Genomic DNA, 21,013 nt, shown 5'->3' with positions numbered 1-21,013 from the left:
TGTGTGGATTAGGATTTAAAGGTGGTACAAAAACAAAACTCAAACGCCTTTATATGCTAGATTAAGAAGAAATTCTTGGTATACTTCATGTTCAATATCAAAAAGCTAACTTTACGTGAATTATAAAGTAGGTGAATGGCTTCAGAAAGCACTTATTTTTCTAATTATATTAAATTTGTGTTTTAATTTTTAAAATGTTACTCTTGAGGTAAATAAATATAAAATAGAGTGACTCTTCAGTGGTCCCATATGTTTTGGTTTCATGATAAAATGTTATTAAAGATGATAAAACATCCTCATGATATTTTTTTGTCATAGAGATGAAACTCATTTGTTTCAAGTATATTTCATAACTAGTAGATAATATACAAAACAGAGTAAGATAGCCTAAACTGCATGTCTCACTGTCATCTCAAACCATATCCCAGCGTCATCTGTGCACCCATTTACTGTCTCTTTCTGTCATGAAACCCTCTTTACTCTATTTTCTTGCTTCACTAAACAGGTTTGACATTATTGGTCACTTGCATGAATGATACTGACAGAGCAGTTCTGTGGGTTCCTTCTGGGCCTAGGGGACAAAGTGTCTGTAGTATATTTGTGTCAGCTCAAGCAGCAGTCTTGTAAATTGGCAGTTTGCTTAATGTAAAATGCAAATTTCTCAAGGGCAAGGCATAATTCTGCATAGTAATGATCATAATGCCTATAAAAGTGTTTTCCAATAATTCAAAGTTTTATTTTATTTTGCAATTAGTTTTTGTTGCACCTTCCTCAAGGAGTTCAAGGGGCAAATAAACTCAGGCTGGAGTTTTGCTATAGCCATCTGCCTAGAACGAACAAACTACAAAATGTCAGTTCCCTGTGGAAACTTTAGAAGGGCTAAGCACGGCTCTGACAAGTATCAGTGGCTGCAGTGGCAACATTTATCAGCCACTTATAAATCTCATCGCTGAGAATTTCAAGTAATGGGTGTGTAGTCTGAGATTTTAAACAGTTACACATTTCATTTTCTCTGCATGTATTTACATTCTTATATTAATTTTTGTCTGTGTTATCAGCCTTAGATTATAAACCATCCAGCAGAAGTCATATCGTCCTTCCTTTACTATCTATCATCTATCTATCTATCTATCTATCTATCTATCTATCTATCATCTATCTATCTATCGTCAACTATCTATCATCTATCTATCATCTATCTACCTACCGTCGTCTATCTATCTATCTTCTACCTATTGTCTATCTATCCATCTATCTATCATCTATCGTCTATCTACCTATCTATCTATCTGTCTATCTATCTACCTATCTATCTATGTACCTATCTATCTATCTAGCGTCTACCTATCATTTTTTAAAGACTTTACTATTTTTGGTGATGTTATAAAAGCAGCTACTTTGCCTTTAAGATTCATACAGTATTCTATACCCTGGAAATCATTGGTCCTTTAACCTTGAAGTCTTGGTCAGTTGATGGAAACACCTTATAAATTTAATGAAGTCTTATTCATTTAGTATTATAGTTGGTTATAGAAAAATAAAATATCTTTAAACAAGTAAATTTTCCTCAAGCAGATTCTTCCGGTTTTTTTCCTTTAGAATTCCATTTGTCTTGCATTTATAATGGCATACAACTTTTATGCATGATCTATTCAAATAATTTATTCTGCTATGCATAAGATAAACAAGAATATTGCAATCAGTAATCCATATATTAAGAGTTTTTAATGATTCACTTCCATTGAAAATTTTTAACCTTAAGATTAAATGAAATAAATTGGCTGACATGACATTTTCTTCCCACTGATCTTCAGAACTGGTGTGACAATAGCTAACCTGTGAGCCTCTCTCTTTCTTTCTCCTCCCTCTCTTTTGGATGTATGTCCCTCAGAAGCTTTGACTACATTATCAGTCGAAGAATAACAAGACTACTGTTGGAAAGTCCACTTTCTTACCATTAAGGCAAGGACTTACTCATAAACATCCAGAGGCTAGCATTCAGAGGTGAATAATGAAAACATCTGGAATTTTTAACAGTGCATAGTATAGCAATTACAAGCACAAAATGTGGAGGCAGGTTGCCTGGGTTATAATCCACAGTGTGACCTTGAAAAGGCTATGTATCTTCTTGTACCTTGCCTTCTTCATCTGTAAAATGGGGATAATAATAGTATCTATCCTATAGGGGTATTATGATGTTCAAAAGAACTTGTAATTGGTTTGAACAGTGGCACTGTTGAAAAATTGAACAGTGATTCAATTTTTACAAAATGGATAAAATGATTGAAATTTTAGCATACCACATGGTTTTAAAAAGTACTGTTATAGATGCATCGTCACTTGACCCCCATTTAACAAGCGTTTTGCTCTTGTTGATTGGACATTGATATGACTTCTTTTTGAAATTCACATCCTTAAAAATGATCAGATAACTACTGTTGGTTTACCACTGAAATCAAAACAACACAAAATATTTTCCTGATACTATTGTACGAAAACAAGACTAGGGCTTAGTTTATTTTCAAACTCAGATGGTATCTTTCAAAGTAAATGCTCCAGTCAAACAAACAATAGTTACATCTGCTCATACTGATGAAAACTTTAGGAACAGTTGAGAGCCCTTATTAATTTTCAATTGGAAAGCAGTTCATACAGTAGAGGAAAAACACAGTCATAACAAGCATTTGCACAGTAATAAGACATAACAAAATCCTAATTTGGAAAAGATAATATTAAAAAGTAAAAAAAATATTATCTTGTATAGCAATCAAATGACACATCCTGATGCCGTCTCAATCATTTCTTAATCTTGGCCAACAACAACTGAAAACTACAAAAGCAACAACAAAAAGAAGTAGCGCTCAATGGAGGACACGCATTCAGCTGCTCTCTAATAAGTGTTTTCAAAACAGAACTTTGTAGTGGAAATATCTGAAAATGTCAGAGCTGATTGCAAACAAGCCCCGCCCACCCCCCCCCCCCACGCCCCCGCGCCTCACAGCAGGCTGAACCCCGAGCCTCCAGGCTCGTATTGTTCAGGAATATTAAAAGCAGTTGTTTTAAGACTTCACTGAACATTTTAATGTTTTGTTGAATCAAATCTGTTTGCAAATCATTATCTAACTAGGTCAAGTAAATACAAAAAGATAATTGTTTAAAATTGATGCAAACCACCTAAATACCTTCTTGGTTTATTAAAGTAAGTACATCACTTGAATTTATGATTGCATGGTGAACTCCCAGTCTAGACATTATTTTTTCTATCATAAAGATAAGAAAGCTGAATTAGCTTTTATTTTCAGAGAGAGAGAGAGAGAGAACGTTGTGAAACAATGTAAAGGGTAATTTAATGGACAAGTTTCAATATGCCAAACAGCAAGGGGCAACGGGGCATACGTTTCTATCTTCATTTTAGAGCAAAGCAATAACACGGTGTTGCCTCTTATAGCCACTGGGCAGAATTTGTGAAGAAATCTCTGTTACCCAAATTCCTTCATTTTTTTTTTTACAAAAAAGATATTCCTAATTGGGTATTATCATTATAAGCTACCCCAGGTTGCTAAAATTATCAAAATTAAATTTTCATTGGAATGCCTAAGTTTTGTAGTTTTGAATACCAGGGTAACGGTTAAAAAAATAATGTTCATTGTGCTCACAAAACTGAGCATGGCATTATTGTGGAAACATCACATAAATTCAATAGAAATTCAAAAAGAAAAAATTTTAAATGTGATTTTGACATCCAGCAAGTTTTCTCAAAAGAGGCTTCAAGGTGTGATGGTCATTACCTTAGAAAATTCATCACCATCCAAGGTCAGGCCATTAGCACTGCAGACTCAGAAAGTGGCTATTAAGAGAACACTGGGCACTATCCCATCACTCAGTCCAGAATCACATTAGCGAAATTCAGATTGTGATAGAAAGCCCTGATGTATTAATTTCCAGTGAGATTCATATCCCTTTCACACATATAGGAAGATGAGTAACACATTTTCTTTCTTTTTTAAATTGAGTTATAATTGACATAAAACTTTATATTGACTGACTCATTCTCTGAACAATGTATTCGTCTGACCAACTTAGTCTTTCTCCACAGTAAGCCAATATAGAAGCCAATTAAAATCAGAAGATTGGGGCTTCCCTGGTGGCGCAGTGGTTAGGAATCTGCCTGCCAATGCGGGGGACATGGGTTCGAGCCCTGGTCTGGGAAGATCCCATATGCCGCTGAGCGGTCGGGCCCGTGAGCCACAGCTACTGAGCCTGTGCTCCACAACGAGAGAGGCCGAGACAGTGAGAGGCCCGCGCACTGTGATGAAGAGTGGCCCCCACTCTCCGCAACTGGAGAAAGCCCTCGCACAGAAACGAAGACCCAACACAGCCAAAAATAAATAAATAAATTAATTAATTAAAAAAAAATCAGAAGATTGCTTGGAGAACCTTGGGGGAGTTAGATGACCCACATTTTCAATGGCTGCAGCCTAAGAAGTCTTGACATCTCCACCAAAACCCATTGCCTTTCCAATGACATTTATAGATGGAAGGCGCTTTTGCCTTGGGAAGGTTGGCTGGGAGATGTGTTAGGAGGCTAATGCATTAATCCTGCGTTAGATGCTAATTAAAATGTTATTTTACTCGCCTTAAAATGTCAGTAGATTGGCTTTCCTTCTTATGGGCAAGTGAACCCAAGTTTGGTTTGGTAACAGTAACCACATAAATACATATACTTCAGAGGGTTTTTTTTAATGCATAATGAAGTACTTGCAAAAGGAATACATGACATCATTTGAATGTGTTTAAAATAATGTTCTCACACATCAGTGCGTCATCCTGTGAGATTTTGAAGTTATCACAGAAAATAGAATTCCATTTAAGTATTCATCTCAGTTTATAGCAATAGTGAAATAATTAAAAGACATAGTATCTTCTTCCCAAAGTGCATTCTTAAAATATACAGCTCAAGTTTGATCTTAAGCAAATTATTTAATGGAGGTATTTATTTAATACAGAACATATTATGGGACTCATCTTTCCTACTTAAAAAGATACTAATGAGTTAACCAAAAGTAAAAGTGGACATTATGGAACTATACAAAACTATCCAATTCCTTCAACTCAAGGCTCAAAACCATTTCTGAGGAGCAAATGTTATCAAAATGATTGAAAAGGCCCTTGGGAAAAACCAAACCCATTCATCATGAATAAAAAGATATCAGATAAAATAACACAGCAAGCTCTGCTATTTTAGTCTTCTCAAAATAGCTTCAAACCAAGACAATAAAGCCCAGAAATAGTGAGGAGGATAATGTGGACACATGAGAGAGAGAAACAGAGAGAGACAATATCATTGAGCCAAAGAAAGCCATGGGAATGGTTGGTGGGATCCTTGCCTTCTCCCCAAGAAATGCAGATCTCTCAATGTCTCCTGGAAAGTCCAGGTTCAACCTGAAAAGGTGAGCAGCAGAACTGTCTGTCTGCTTAATTGAGAAGTGAACCATATGAAAAGAAGTTAATTAGCATTCAACTAATAGATCCCACAGCTTGAGCACTCCCGATTGAGCACTTTTAAAATGTAAGCTCTCAACTCATTTAAATATGCGGAAGTTGAGCGCTTTCACAGCACGCTGAGTACTGACTGAGCAATTTCTAAGCACACTGAGCACTTTTCCACGTGAATTCTTAGCCAAATTTCCATACCCCCAAACCCTCCCTTTGCCTACATAGCTGCTAATCAAGTGGTGCCTTCCTGATATGAAATTCCTTTGCCAATTAGAATTACATTTTAGACTTTCATCTTTTATGTTTTGAGATAATTAAGAAATAATAATTAGTGAATATATGTTAGATTGAAGTTCCTTTCCTCTAAAGAGGTAGCAGTTGAGCCAGTTTCATCCCTCAAGGGCTCAAGTTAAATTTTGGAAATTAGTGTCCACGCTGAGAGCTGTGAGACTGTGTGCTCAAACTTAGCTGCAGACACCACAAAGGATTTTCAATTGTCTATTCCTCCAGGTGTTTAAAATCGGCGAGGGAGTGAAGCAATCTGAGAATTCCCTAGCTCTTTTCCATTGTGTTAAGGTTCTCATGCGGGCAGGCTCTCATCAATAAAAAAGAAACTGCTTTCATGTTATGTAAGGCATGGTTTTTTTTCTGCTTTGCCTTTTCACAAATAAATGAAATAAAACAAACCATTAAGTATTTATTGAGCATCAATCACATGTACGTGCTGTGTTGAATACTGATGAGAATATGAAATGTATAGTAGTCCCTGACCTCAAGGAGTTACCCATTTTACTGGGAGAAATTATGCAACATGCTCATCTATATTTTGATATGGTAATTTCTCTCCTAAAATGTAACCTTTTGTTCTAATTTATCCTTTCCTTAGTCTTGATATTTAAATTATATTTTACCATTTTGTTGGGTATCGGTTTCCAGTCAATTTTGTGGTGGCCACAGTTAAGTTTAGAAGGAGGTGGTCATACATAACTAAAGAACAAGCGCCTGGAATCAGATACTGAATATAACAATACTGAGAAATGCCATTCTAGGAGGCCCCGTCCAGGCAAACAGCTGACCTTCCTAGATTGCAGCTGTCTGATGCTAGTTGCACACAGAGGAAACAAAACTAGAGGAACAGAATATGCCACCCCCAAATACACCACTTTGGCATAAGGATTATTCTGAGCTGAAGGCAACTGAGGAACAGCAGATACAGGAAAAGCTCTAAAAACAGAATATAACTGTCCCTTTTGTAAAGGAAATTTACACTTACGAAGAAAATTTTCATTTGTAAAGGTGTCTCTCTCTCCTGTACCAGTGAAATGAAGATGCCACTTAACAGCGCTTCTCAATGGACAAGACACTGACTTGAATCTGCAAAACTAACCTTACTAAACACTCCTCATGTACCATACTTTTTCTAGTCCGCTTCCCGTACTTGCCACCTCCCCTCTCAGCAGCCCCCAACCCCTTTTCCTTTGTCTAGCCTCTCCTCCACACTTTGTTGGATGGCATATAAATCCTAAAATATCCCTTGAGTCACATCTCTGTATCAGAAAGAGAAGGCTGACTCTAAATCACAAGAGCCTCTTATCACTGGAGAAGGTGCCAGCTTAACTCTGCAGAACAAACCTTACCCTTGTCTACTGCACTTTTCCTGGTCACCTCCTTATAACTTGCCTCCCCCATACCCTTCTTTCTTAGTTGTAGGCAAAGATGGCATTTAAGCACAAGTTCTAGGCAGTTCTTTGAGTTACTCATCCCTGAATTTTTCCTATGTATATATGAGATATACCTATTAATAAACTTCTGTTTGTTTGTTTTTCTTGTTAATCTGTTTTTCTTACAGGGCCCCAGCCAAGAACCTACAAGAGTAGAAGGAAAAGATTGTTTTTCTTCCCCTAAAGTTTGTGAATAAGTCTGTTTTTTTTGTTTTTGTTTTTTGTTTTTTTTCCTGTTGTTAATCTTTTTTTATCAGTTTGATTCTTGGGATGTCAGGTGGGTAGAGGAAGAGATTGTTTTTCTCCCCTATAGAACAAAACAAGGATTACTTATTCAGAGATGAGAACGGGGTGTCTCAAATCTTATATCCTATGCTAATTTTAAACCAGGCTAGCTCTCAACCTGGATAATTAAAACAACCATATTAAAAATAAATACATAAATATACCCCTGTTTTACCAGCTATTTTAACCTCCCCCCAATTAAAAAAATAAAGGGTTTAGACTTAATTTTTGAATATTGTTTAATTTGACCTCTTCATAGAAATTCTAGTAATCCACCCAGAAGTGATAAAAAATAGACAGTCTAAGGAGGGGAGGGTCATTGCTGAGGAGAAATACTTACTTTCAGTTATGTTTCAAGAAATTATTGGTTAGTTGGAATGTATGGATTTGAAGATTGAATTCAACATGAGGCAAACACATATACATTTGGAAGGGGGAAAGAATGCAATTAGATAAGAAGGAAAATGTTTGGTTCATCCTGGTACATAGGACTTAGTTCTTATTTAAATCAGTTATAAGATGTCTAAAACCCTCAAAACCAAAATCAAATTTCATCTCAAAAATTTACCATTTATTTCGAGCTTGCTATATGCAATACATTAGCATACGATGTGAGATTTAAAGTTAAACAAAGAACCTGAAACGCATGAAGCTTACAATCTAAAGAAGGAGAACAATAATAATGAGAATGCTGGTAAACATTTTAAAAGATCCAAAATTTGCAAAGATATGTGTCCCTTAAACAAAGCTAGAAAAAAAACTCGAAGTTAGTCTATAGGGAAATTTAAAGGGCTGCTTTTTGTTGTTGTTTATTTTTTTGTTTCTCCTGTTATCAGAATTCTGGTTTTTCAGAGTAAATATGAAGTGATTATTGTGTTGAGTGCATTAACATTTTAAGGAGCAATTTTGTCTTGTACTGGGGTCCCCAGCATGGCTTAGCTTCAGCCATCTTAGCTGTCATTTCATGTCTGAAAGGCTGGCAAGTTGGGAACACAGTGGTCTATTTGCTTAAGCTGCTTAATTATAAGAGAAGACACCTCGACATTTAGGGGCCAACAGCTAGATGCCCAAGTTAGATCCTCTCGTTCTCTGGGGGATATGGTCCAACCTTCAACCTCAGTGGACATTGAAATGGAGCACCCCGGATTTGGTGTTTCTAGCCCTTAGGTCTAATTGGAGGCGTTACTCTGAGCAACATTCTGCTATGGTCCATGTGTCTGAGTGCTAAACACCACAGAGAAAGGAGGTGTAATAAAAAATAGATAAAATAAATACCAGGTCACCACAGTTTTTACTAAGAGAACAGAATATACTACCACTCTTGACTCAATTGAGCACTCAGTCCTTGGGGGAGTAAGGTTTAGTGTGGGATCCTGCTGTTGGCTGGAGGAGGTATTTTGCTGCGGCAAGACCTTGGACAATGATGTTAGCAAAAGCCTAGTGTGACAGTGATTTGTGAACTCTCCTGGTAGTAGCATTAGTCTGTAACCGAGCAGGACCCTAGGAGGCCTTCCCAGAACAGACGTCCACCCATGTCCTCCGCTTGCCTTTTGTTTGTAGAAAACTTTAGTCAAAGAAGAAATTTAATCAGAGAAGTGAGAAAAAAGCAGAAAGAAAGAAAAACAGTCAAGCAAGACCAAATAATAACACTTTAGCCATTAAACAAAGTCAAGGACCTTTAGCTCTTCCTCAAGGACTATAGATAATATTTCGAGCCATGTCCTTTGATCTGTTCTGAAGATACTGAAGCTCCCCAGGTGGAAGAAGTTAACTATATGCTGCCCACAAGCACGTAGACCCCAGACCGGCTGGAACCAGAAGGTCAATGATGCTGGCTCCCGATTACCTCACCACCAACCAATCAGAAGAATGTTCACGGGCTGATCACACCCGGCTCCTTGAACACTATAAGACTCCTCACTACCGCCTCGGGGACGGGACATACAGTCTTGAGGGCATCAGCCCGCTGTGGTCCCCTTTGCCTGGCAAAGCAATAAAGCTATTTCTTTCTACTTCACCCAAAACTCTATCTCTGAGATTTAATCTGGCACCGGTGTACAGAGGCTGAATTTCAGCAACAAGTCTCCAACTTACATTTGGAGCAACTGGGTCATCAAGATAAACACCTTGATACCAGAAACTTGTGGAAAGGTGAGAGGAAATGGTGAGTTTTGAGAGACCCTGGGATCTTGCACTATCAGTTTAGAGAGAACCAGTGTTCCAATAGTTTAACTGGTGGGGATTGCAAGAAAATGACTTTTATTATTTTCAACAACTAACGTGCCTCAGGCAGGTGAGCCAAGAAACATGTTACAGTTTGAAATGCAATTAGGTATATGGATTAATTACTAAAATTCTCAGCTACTTACACTGGAAAATTATTTATATTGTTAGGGAACATCTTTTTACAAATTTCTATATTCCCCTAATGGCTATTATCCTGAATTTCAGACAAATGTTTTTTAGATTTATATTTAATATAAACTCAAGGTCTGGTCAACAAAACTTTCTGTGATGATGGAAATACTCTATATATGCTCTGTCCAATGTTTTTTGGGAGTCTGATAGAAATATAAAATCTCAGGCTCATACCCACAGAATCAGAATTTTCATTCTAACAAAAGTCTCCAGGAGGCTAGTGTGCACATTAAAGCTTGAGGAGCAGTAGTCAAGAGCAGTTCTCTACTTTCACAGACTTCTGTGTGCCAGTAACCCAAGGAGGTTTTCAAAAACACCAGTGCCTGCACTCCACTGCAGAAGTTATGATTTAGGGTTCTGGGATGGGATCTAGGTAAAGGTATTTTTGAAATTTCCCACAGACAGATCCATATATCCATAGATATAAAAGTTGCATGCATTTAACATTGAATACAGATGGACAAATAGCTCTTCAGAAATATGCTTGTTTTTAACCAGCCACAGTACTTCACAATCTAAAAACATAATTAACATCATTTATATAAAAGTGCACAATTGTATGTTTAGTGCTGGTCATTGATCACATATGTCTTAGTCAATGGTAATTCTGGCACTTACAAGATGGAAATATTATTGAGAACTGTAGAGATAGGCCCAGGCCCAGTACTTCTCAAATTTTATTTGGGCTTAGGACGGTAATAGTAACTTTTTATCAATTTAAGCAGTTTCATGAAAAACAATTTATTTCCAGGGAGTCAAGTGAACCTGAGTTCAAGGAGTCGGTGGATCTGGAATTTAGTGAAATATCCAAAAATTTCAGCTTATTTTTAAACGCATATATACATTTTCAAAATGCTAGGATGATGGGTTTATTTTATGGTCTTAGTTTTCAAGCCAATTTATCTTGAAATAGTTCAACCTTGATAGAATAGGGGCTAGAGAATTTAGAAATACTCTAAGGTTTACAATTCTAAAAACAGTCTTAGAGGTGTAAAACATGCACTTTACTCATCAAAATCTGTGTCTCTGGAAATTGTGATTTCATTTCTACTGAAAGTTTGTGAAGTTTTTGTTTGTAGCTATAGTGAGCTCAGGTCAGATGCACCAAGAAGGGGTTTGGATCATGCTGAAAATTTATTCCAGGACTCTCAGCAAAGGCAAACCTGTATTGTTACGAAATATAGTCAGGTCCATGCCCCTTTCTGGACCCCATGTTCCCCAGCCTTCTCATCCTGACCCTTTTTAGCCCTGCTTGATGAAATTTAGCAATGGGTAGTCATTATTGCCATCTGTTTCCTCCACAAGTCGAGGTTGACCACCTGAACCTCTTAGATTAAATCAGCATTACTCTTTTGTTCTGAAAGTTCACATTCAGCATATCTAGTGGTCTTGTCATATCAGTAATTAAATACTATCTTGTGAGTCACTGGAGTTCTAACAATTCCTTTCATTCCAAAAATTCCTTTACATGATAATGATAATACATTTCTGCAACCTATATACCTGAATATGTATTCAATGATTATTAAATATATATATATATTATTCAACATATATATTATATCTATCATAAGCACACACAGTAAAACTAAATCGAGTTAGTCCAAACATCCTGTCTGTGCTTGACCCAAGACAACCTTCACATTCTCCTCAGCTTCACTAAGCTTTAAACAGTTTTCTTTCTGACTCTAGGCCTTTGAGTTCCCTTTTCTTAGAGCATTTACTTTAGAACATTTGCAGTTGTAAATTCTTTCTCTGCTCCCTTAAGATGTAAATCTTCTTCCAGCCTCTAGCTAGTTTTACAACCCAAGAATGTCTTTCTCAAGGACCTGGGAGCCATCCCTTTGAGATGTAATAATCAAGGAAGACAGAGTCTCTATCTCCAGATCTCTGTGGTTAGGTAGGAGTGTAACTTTGGTAAAGACCAATTACCAAACACAGACGGCCTAATCACATTGACCAAACTCCCCACCTTGTCCTCCAGTACTCTTCCACTAGCTCACCCCAGTGCAAAATCTCTTTAAAAATGATTTAATGGGAGTTAGGCATACCAATTACTTCTTTGTCATAAACAAAAATCAAGGATGATTTTTTTCACATGTATTGTGTGCCTGGAGAGGAAATATAGCATAGCCCACTCCTTAAGAATGGTCTAGACCTGGCTTTGCTCTTCCTTGCTGTGTGACCTGGGGCTACTTTCACAACCTCTTTTGTATCTCATTTTCCTTTTTTGTAAAATGAAGCCAAACACTTGCATCTACCTGTTACATTTGGTATGAGGATTAAATGCGTTAATATATAAAACATGCTTAGAGCAGTGTCTGACACATAAGAAAAACTCAATAAATGTTAATTACTGCTGATGGCAACTACTTTACAATGTTCAGAACAAACTTGGATTTCTTGCCTCCAATTAGTTATGCCTTATCGTTTATGTATACAATTAATTGCTTTTTTGTGTTTTTATTTATTTTGTGCTAAAAATTTTGGGCAAACTGATTTGCCTCTCTGATGGTATGTCCAAAGACTATAACATAAACTTACCAGTTGAAGACTAGAGAGGTAAGTATTACTTGAAAACCAATTATACTCTCCCCAAAAAGGAATTAATGATGAACACTATTAGAAAACAGTAAAAATGTAAAAAATGACGACTAAGTTAACAGAAAATAAAATGCAAATAATCTACTTAATCTAGATGACAAATGACTATACGTCATTCCTTTAATTTTTTATCTGTAGAATGAAGAAACTATTATACCCATCTCATTGGATTTTTTGAGGATTATACAAGATAACATATAGAATGATCAGCATAGTGTCAGATACCTGAAAAGAGTCCAGTAAATGTTGACAAGCTATTATTAGGGGAAAAGTAAAAAGCAAGTGTCATCTGCCAGCAATAAAAATTCCATGAGAACAAATTTTAGTTTTCCAACACCGAATAGTTCTATATCAGTGATTATCAACCAGGGATGATTTTAATGCCCCCATCTACTCTTACTCTGTTTATTTGCTAACAACCTCTTCATTATTTCCTTACAATCTTTTTTATTCTTCACACTATTTTAATAAAAATGTTTTTTCAAAGTTCACCAATGATCATCACATTGACAAATACGATAGCTTTTCCTTAGGACTACTGGGTTCCATTCTTTCATTTCCACCAAACACAGGCATGTCTCAATCCAGATGTTCCAGAATAACATCAAATTTATGACTGATTTTATTTATTGTATTATCTCAAAACCTGTTCATTTTCTTATGTTTCTGATTTCATAACATTAACATCATTGAAACTCAGACTTGAAACATAGGATCCATCTCTGTTCCCGTATCTCAACTTCATTTCACACACCTAATCAATTCCCAAGTCTATTAACATCATTTGCATTTTCTTCTTTATCCTACTCTACAGTTCTGGAGAATTGTACAACTGAAACTTGTTAACTTTTTACTAGATGTGAACATTGTTCTACACATTGTATATACATTACACCAAATATAGCCTTCAAAATAACTCTGTGATTCAGGAATTACTCCATTTTATAGGTGAGGAAAATAAAGCTAAATGATTTTAAGTGGCTTGGCCAGGGCTACACGGCTAGTTAAGCAAAAACTGAATCCAAATTCCATGTTCATGCTGCCTTTGTAGCCTGCCCCCTTCTTTAGGTGTGACATTCAAAATTTTTCACTTACCAGTCTAGTACAACCTTACTTCCTGATTTTGCATCCTAACATTCTACTTCCCTTAGCCCATGTCCCCTGTCCCATTCAGCTCCTTTTAATTTTCCTTCTCAGTATCTTTATGCATGCTCTTCTTCATCGTGGAAGGATGCCCGTCTACCAAACTGCCTTAAATCCAAATCCTAAATATGGGTTTCAAGTATTGACTTAAATGTTGCCTCATCAAGTAATATACATATTTAAAGTAATTCATATTTGAAATTAATGGACCCATATGTTCATATAACTTTAGTGTTGGGTGGACACACATAAGTTTAATATTTGAATCCTCTTATGCTACAGTTTTGTGTATTCTATTAAAAATAGAGTTTGCTAGAAAAATCAAATGAACCTTCTTAATTTTCTCTACCTAAACAGTTTATTTCCCTCCTATTTATCTGTATTAAAGTGAGAAAAAGTCTGAATAGAATTGTAACTTAGGGGTACCTGCTTACTTTTCAACAAAGCTTCATGGGGTGGCTATACCTTAAAATCTGATCCCGGACAAATCTAAAATACTGATTTTGTCAGTAAGCATTTAAGGAATTGATTAAGTTCTGGGAAACCAATTCACACTAACCCAGGTTGGCAAATAGATTTAGACTCCAGTGCTAACTAAGATCCATTTGCCATGCTGCCTAGAAGAGCAGGGCAGAGTGCAGTGATCTATGTTTTGGTCTGGAAATGAAAAATAATGGTACTCGTAACATGTATTGCCACAATATTTTGCCATTTATAGACTAAGCAAATTTACTAAAAACTGACATATTGATCAAATTGCTAACTTATTTGTTTGCCACAAACATATCTCTCTAGTGATTAAATTCAGGGGCTCACCATTCTCCGAGCTTCAAAAGGTGATGTTAAGAATGGGAACAGAAACAAGGAGGTGCATAATTTTGAAATTATTTCACTCAGACCACAGTACGGCCTGGTAAATTGTGCCTGGCATACAACAGAGACTACTTTTACGTGTTGGCATGTCCTTGCCTTCTAGGTCTGACGTCTTTCTTTTCTAAGCAGTAATAGACAAACACTGCCAAATTCTAATCCTCAAATTTATCATTAGGTCTATTTTAACTAATCTCTTTGTTTTCGTTTTGTCCATATTACTTCATGGAGAGAAAACTCAATATAAATTTAATCACGCTTGGATTCAATCACATTCCAGACGTGCTTTGATAAGACTATAGTAAATTACGGTAAGAATTTCTTGAAGTAGCTAAGACTTCTCAGTACCTCATAACAAAAGAAATTTTGTTTTACTTCTAGGTCTGTATAATCTTATACATTATCTACAAACTTTATTTGATTAAGCTTTGGATAGCAACTTTGTTTTCTTTATATTCAATTGCATTTGGGAGTTGAGAAGAGTAACTTTCCTGTTTATTTTCTTGTGGTTTTATTATTTTGTACATTCTATGTTTACAACATTCCCCTTATTAATCTGTCTGTTCCTTTGAGGCTAGACCCATATATCTTTCATGATTGTATTCCTAGCAACATTAACCACATTGTCTTGCACAGAATAGCTTTAAACATATTGTCTGAATGAATGAATAAATGAATACTGGATTAGAGAAGAATTTCAATTCCCTTGTCTTGAAGGTTGAAGCAACTGTGATTTTATATTTCAAATATGAGTACAACCTTCACTTATGTTCAGGTATTTTCTTGTTTAACTTCATTTAAATAAATAGAATAGAATGAAAATGTTGAACCTGTCAAAAACCTGATAGAAAAGAAAAACTAGCAAATTAGACTCTTCAAAGGCAAAAATTGTTAAATGACCTTTAGATTATTAGGAGAAATTAGTAGCAAACTGTTCACCAATATCAATACCCAAGTCAGTGGTCACTGGAAAGAGGTGAGTTGGATCTGAGTATACACAGTATGCTTCTATTCATATAAAGTTTAATATGAATCACAACTAGTTTATTGTGTTAGAAGTCAAGATAATGGCTATACCTTCAAGGAGGTTATAACTGGGTGTTGCCTGGAAGGGGACTCTGGGAATGCTAGTTATGTTCTGTCTCTTGATCTGGATGCATGGAAATTTGTTGCGCTGTACAGTTATACGCATTATATGCATTATAATTATGTACATTAAATTTCAATTAAAAGTGTACTTTAAAATGCATATCAATCATCTATGAACACAGTATTATTAGAGAGACTTTCATGCAATGAATATATTTTGGAAAAAATTATAGTCATATGTTCCTTTGTCTAGTATCATTACATTATCCTCATCTTAAAAACTGTACATTGCATAACGTCTCCAAATAATTTTTTATTTTGGTAAAAATTGGGTTATTTGGATAGCTACTTGATAACTATCACAGTAATTTGAATATTCAGGGTTCTCTTTTGATGACTAGGAACCTTTCTATATCCCTTGAGACAAGATAACTTCACTTGTTTTCTAAACCTTCCTAAAGGCTTATTTCTGGTAAGCTGCTTACATATTTGAAGTAAGTAACTTTGCCTTTTTGTTGTGTGACAGGATTAAAGTTCTCTGGGATATAGTACAATGGAATGAAAGCTATTTCATAAAGTATGTTTTAAGGAATAAAAGATAATACCCTTTTCTTATTGCAGAATAAAAGGATTTCATGTAACAGTAGGGTTCCTTTCTGAAAATTTGAAAAAATGTAAATAGGCAATAATATTCATTATCATATAAGTAATAAAACTTCCCATTTTCAAAGAATTGATTTTTCTTATCAAACTGGAAAACTAAAAGTTAAGACCCCAAACTTCTAATGCATGTACCCTTTCTGGAAATGGTTTAACTTACAGAGCATCCAATGCAACATTTTCCTATACAAAAAATATTGTTTTCCAAAATATCATCCTAATCCATATTTAAATCAAACCATGTGAGCACTCTTGTTTCACCATATTCATTTCAAGGACACTTACGGGTACATTGTGATAACAATTTTCCACCGATATCACAGCAGGTTGATTTACTCAGCTGCACATAACTGCAGTATTTTTCTTAAAGCTTTGAAATCTTGAATGAGGGGTGGAGAACTAACTGTAGACATGTAATATATTAAATTTCTAAGACTTCAAAGGGAGCATAATTAACTCAATGCCACATAATTGCTCCAGGGACAGGAAAAAAGATGCAAACAGAATTGATATGCCCGTTTTTTCCCCTTAGCAATTAAATGACAATGCTAAGTGAGCAATTTCTTCTTTAAGACTCATTCTTTTGACTTAATATTTCCCTCGAATATTTTAAAAACTTTCCATGCCAACTTATAAAATATAGGAAGCAGTGAAGCTGGGAATTCTGCTATTCCCTCTCTTTGAGCAGAATTTCTCCCTTCCTCCTCTCCCTCTCTTCGGTGCTTACAGAACCTGTCTCTTTGACCTCATCATAACCTTTAGTTCCTCTCTCTTTCCCATTATCCCAATCCATCCGTTCTTTTCTAGCTTCATTTGCCTTTCTATCCATCATGTAATCCACTGTAAGTCATTTCTATATCTCTTAGGACCTGACAATCACGTACCCCTTTGACCGGCTGCCAACTTACTTTATCAGTTTCAAACTGTGAGCGTCCCCTACCATCCCCTATCAGCACTAGCTGCAAAGATATTGAACGTGGCTGGAGGAAGTTAGGGAATAATACTGATTAGATCTAGGGAGGCTTTTAATTTTCTCAGTTGTAAATTTGGAATTCAGACAAAATGTTATATGTTGTACTTTCCAAATCTAAAATGTCATGGTTCGATATATTATTTCTTCAAAACTATAGCAATCATTCTTTAGAGTATCTTTTGTCTGTTAATCTCTCAAAATCTGAAAGAACATCCTGGAACTTCCAACTGAAAAAAGTCAAACGGGATCATCTCCAAAACCCCAATACAATATAAGGGAATGAACAGATATATAAACCAACGACCATGAGGAAAAAGGGACAGAAGCCATCAGAAAAGTGTTTTAAAATAAATTACTGAGGGACTTCCCTGCTGGTCCAGTGGTTAAGACTTTGCCTTCCAATGCAGGGGTGCAGGTTCAACCCCTGGTCGGGGAGCTAAGATGTATATGTATATGTACACGTACACGTACATGTATAGGTGTAGGTGCATACCTGGAATGCCACACAAGACACATTGCCTCCTGAGAAGAAAATCAGGTGCTTAAGGAACAATAACAGGAGGTTATCCTTCTGAACCTTTTAAATCTTGAATCATGTGAATGCATAGTGTATTCTAAAAGTAAATACCGATTAAATTGTAAACATTAAAATAATAAGTAATTATTTTTGAAAAGAATAACTGGTGGGAGAAATAGGTGGAACAAGGGACTCTTGCTTTTCATTATTAAAACTCTCAGTTGTATTTGATTTTTAAAACTATGTCCATCTCTCTCTCTCACACACACACGTGCACACACGGTGAATTTTTATTTGCCTATCACTGTCTGCCTAATACGGTCTCATTCATTTTTCATGATTCTGGTAAAGCAAACTTTGTGTGAAACTTTTCGTCACGCCAGCCAAACTCCTGCAGAGTTAGTCAGTTCTCCTATGGGATTCTGGAGCCTCAGCCACCTGTCATTATTATACTATTTTTCTTTCATATTTTATTACTTAGTTACCTGCTTGCCTCCTCCACTAAACTAAGTGATCCTCTAAGTCAGGAACTATTCCACGTCTCCAGACCTCTGGTGCTGTCTGCCTTTTGGATTTGCTGCTGCTTGCCTTTGAATGAACTGCATCTAGGACTTAAGGGGTCAGCCTACTCTCTAAGTGGGGAAATGTTCCTAGGACTCATGGGAGAGCAGAAGCAAGCTGGGAAGTGTTTGAGAACAGCTAATGGAGCAACAGGAACCACTACACAGGTCAGAGAAGAGGATAGCCAGCTTAGGATGGGGAAGGCAGGTGGGTTCACATTCTTTCTGTCATTCCTCCTTGCTGCTTGAGACCATAAAATAAACTTAGTCCACAGTTTAAAGACAGAAAATCAGAAAGACAAAGTGAGTGGGGGAAAAAATGGTGGCTTGGTAGAGGAAGGGAGATAAGTCTCTCAGGAAAATCACAAAGATAAATTTATGTGTTTGAGAACAAAGTGGAAGCAGTAGATTGTTACAAATATCAAAGTTCAGAGTCAAGGATAGGGGGCCACAGCATGTGCTATGTGTCAGGTATATACTATGTGCTAGAAAAAATGATCTAGAAATTACTGTTTCTTAAGCATCTACTAGGTGCCAGTCCCCCAACTACCCCTTTAAGTCTTTTTATATCTCATTATTCTGTGTTACAAATATAATAAGCTGAAATCAATAATTATTCCCATTTTACTGGTGACAAAATGGAGGCTCAAAAATGTTAAGTAATTTGCTGACATCATGTGATCAGGAAGTGGCTGAGATGGACTTGTACTTGTCTGTTAAATACCACTTCTTTTGTGAATTCCTACTCATGATACTAAGTCTGGTTCAAATGTGCCTTCTCAGTGAAGCCTTCTCTGATCTTTCCAACCAAAAATGACTATAGATGCTTCAACTTTATTTCTTATAATTTTAAGATTCCAATTCATATTACATGTCTTTGTATATTTGCCTTCAATCTTCCAGCAGATTTTGTGTTTCTTGAAGGAAAGAACAAGCTCCTGTAGAATTGAAAATATTCTTTCTATTGTGGAAAAATCCAGTGATTCAATGAGACTCTCTGAGTTATTTGCTAGACTTAGAAAGGTCAAAGTTCTATATTTGTCCCTAAACTGCATAACAAAGTTTTCAATTAAAATTTTAAAAAATGTATCATTGATATTTTCCAAAGTTTTATTCTTATTAGTGATTTATATTTTGCTTCAATGTCCCTGATACCAATTATATTATAGAGTGCCAAAGAATTTCTAACACATTCCTAATTTGGAAGCTTTACAGCAGTACTTTGCGAGCTAAAGAAAGCACAATGGAGAAGTGAAGAAAAAAGTATTAGTGAAATAAAGTCATGAAAAAATTTAAAACTAATAATAAAACCCATGTGAAAGTATGTAATGTCATGATCAGTTCTAGCACTACATAAAATTAAATATTTGAAGTAAGGCAAACTTACTTAACAATAATCTTTTGTAAGGCAGCACCAAAGATTTTAGAATATAGAGATTAAGAAGTCTTAACTGTATTTTCACAAAGTTTCAGAGCTTCTGGCCAAATGAACAGATACAATTAAAATTTTGAGGATCCAGCATCGTAAAATGTACAGTGGTCATCACTTTGCAGAGTTTCAGACAATTTTAATTATTTGTCTTGGTACAGAGTTCACAGAGCAGAAGTAAATATGCTATATGTTTTTGTAAATGGAATCATGTTTAGGCAACAATAGCTTAATTGAAGTAAATCTTTTCTCAGAAGTAAAATTTTAACTTGCATAAAAATTTTAAGTATTAGTTAGACAACTTGTTAAATCCACTCAGGTAAACAGCACTTTTAAATCCCCATAAGATTTCTTAAAACCATCCTGGCTATGTGCCTAAATACATATAAATCCACATTCTTAGCAATTAACTGGACAGTACGGGGTAAATGTGATGAGCAAGGAATTCACTGTGCTACCTCAATTAGTGCTAATGAGAGTTGTGTAGTTAATTCCCTCACGCTGCTCTTAATTTTCATCTCCTCTGTGAAGTCTATTCCAAAACATTTAATTTTTACACCCTATTCCCAGCCCATGACAATTTTTACTTACCTCAGTAATGAAGGATTTGGCTGTGGCAGGATTCATAACAAGGATGGCTCGCCTAAGAGTGTCTCGATAGCGATTCAATTCCTCTATTCTCATGGTATCAAAGAGAGTGGTGATCATTTTATTGATGTTGTTTTCTACCTTCTGAAGTGCAACATCCATCCCCTGCTGAGACACTTTGTCCAAAAACTCCTGAATTCCACGGATATCTAGGAACATCAAAAGCCCACCAAAATGTGAATTACAGCACAGAAGGGAGAGAAAAGCTATTTCACTCACATCAGAATAGTTTATTGTTCTACATTGTAGGCTGTTTAAACTTCTAATTGAGTAGCTGATGGAACTCTCAAATATGTTTAAGGTTGAGAAAAGACGATTTAAGGTGTTTACGTGAAAAATGTAGGGATTGTTATTTTTTAAATTAATTTTCCTCCACTGAGCATTCTAAATTATCTCACCTCTGGAAGATGTTAGAACAGAGTAGAGGGAAGTGATTGGGTAAGATCCTCACTTCTCTAAAGCAAATGTGAGATAAGAAAGTACATTCCTTATTTTTCCTCAGTATTAAAGAGTGATATTAACCTCAGGCAAAACATGAATGTCATTAATGGCTGATGAATCTGAATCAAGATTACTACCATTTCTTAAAATAGGCAACGA

General features: G+C 35.9%; 1 protein-coding gene across 2 annotated transcripts in view; it reads right to left on the bottom strand.

Annotated features, from left to right (window-relative positions):
- The window catches only part of GRID2 (glutamate ionotropic receptor delta type subunit 2), a 1,411,147-nt gene that overhangs the window by 627,305 nt on the left and 762,829 nt on the right, over nt 1-21,013 (bottom strand). For both annotated transcript variants that reach the window (XM_068542054.1, XM_068542055.1), the window contains one exon: nt 20,357-20,562. In XM_068542054.1, coding sequence (XP_068398155.1) covers nt 20,357-20,562 — 206 coding nt within the window. The remainder of the gene's footprint in view (nt 1-20,356; nt 20,563-21,013) is intronic.

Source organism: Eschrichtius robustus, chromosome 4 (genome assembly GCF_028021215.1).
Source record: "Eschrichtius robustus isolate mEscRob2 chromosome 4, mEscRob2.pri, whole genome shotgun sequence".
NCBI classification, from domain to species: Eukaryota; Metazoa; Chordata; class Mammalia; order Artiodactyla; family Eschrichtiidae; genus Eschrichtius; species Eschrichtius robustus.
The sequence above is the reverse complement of the archived record's forward strand: the minus strand, read 5'-3'. Positions and strand labels throughout refer to the sequence as shown.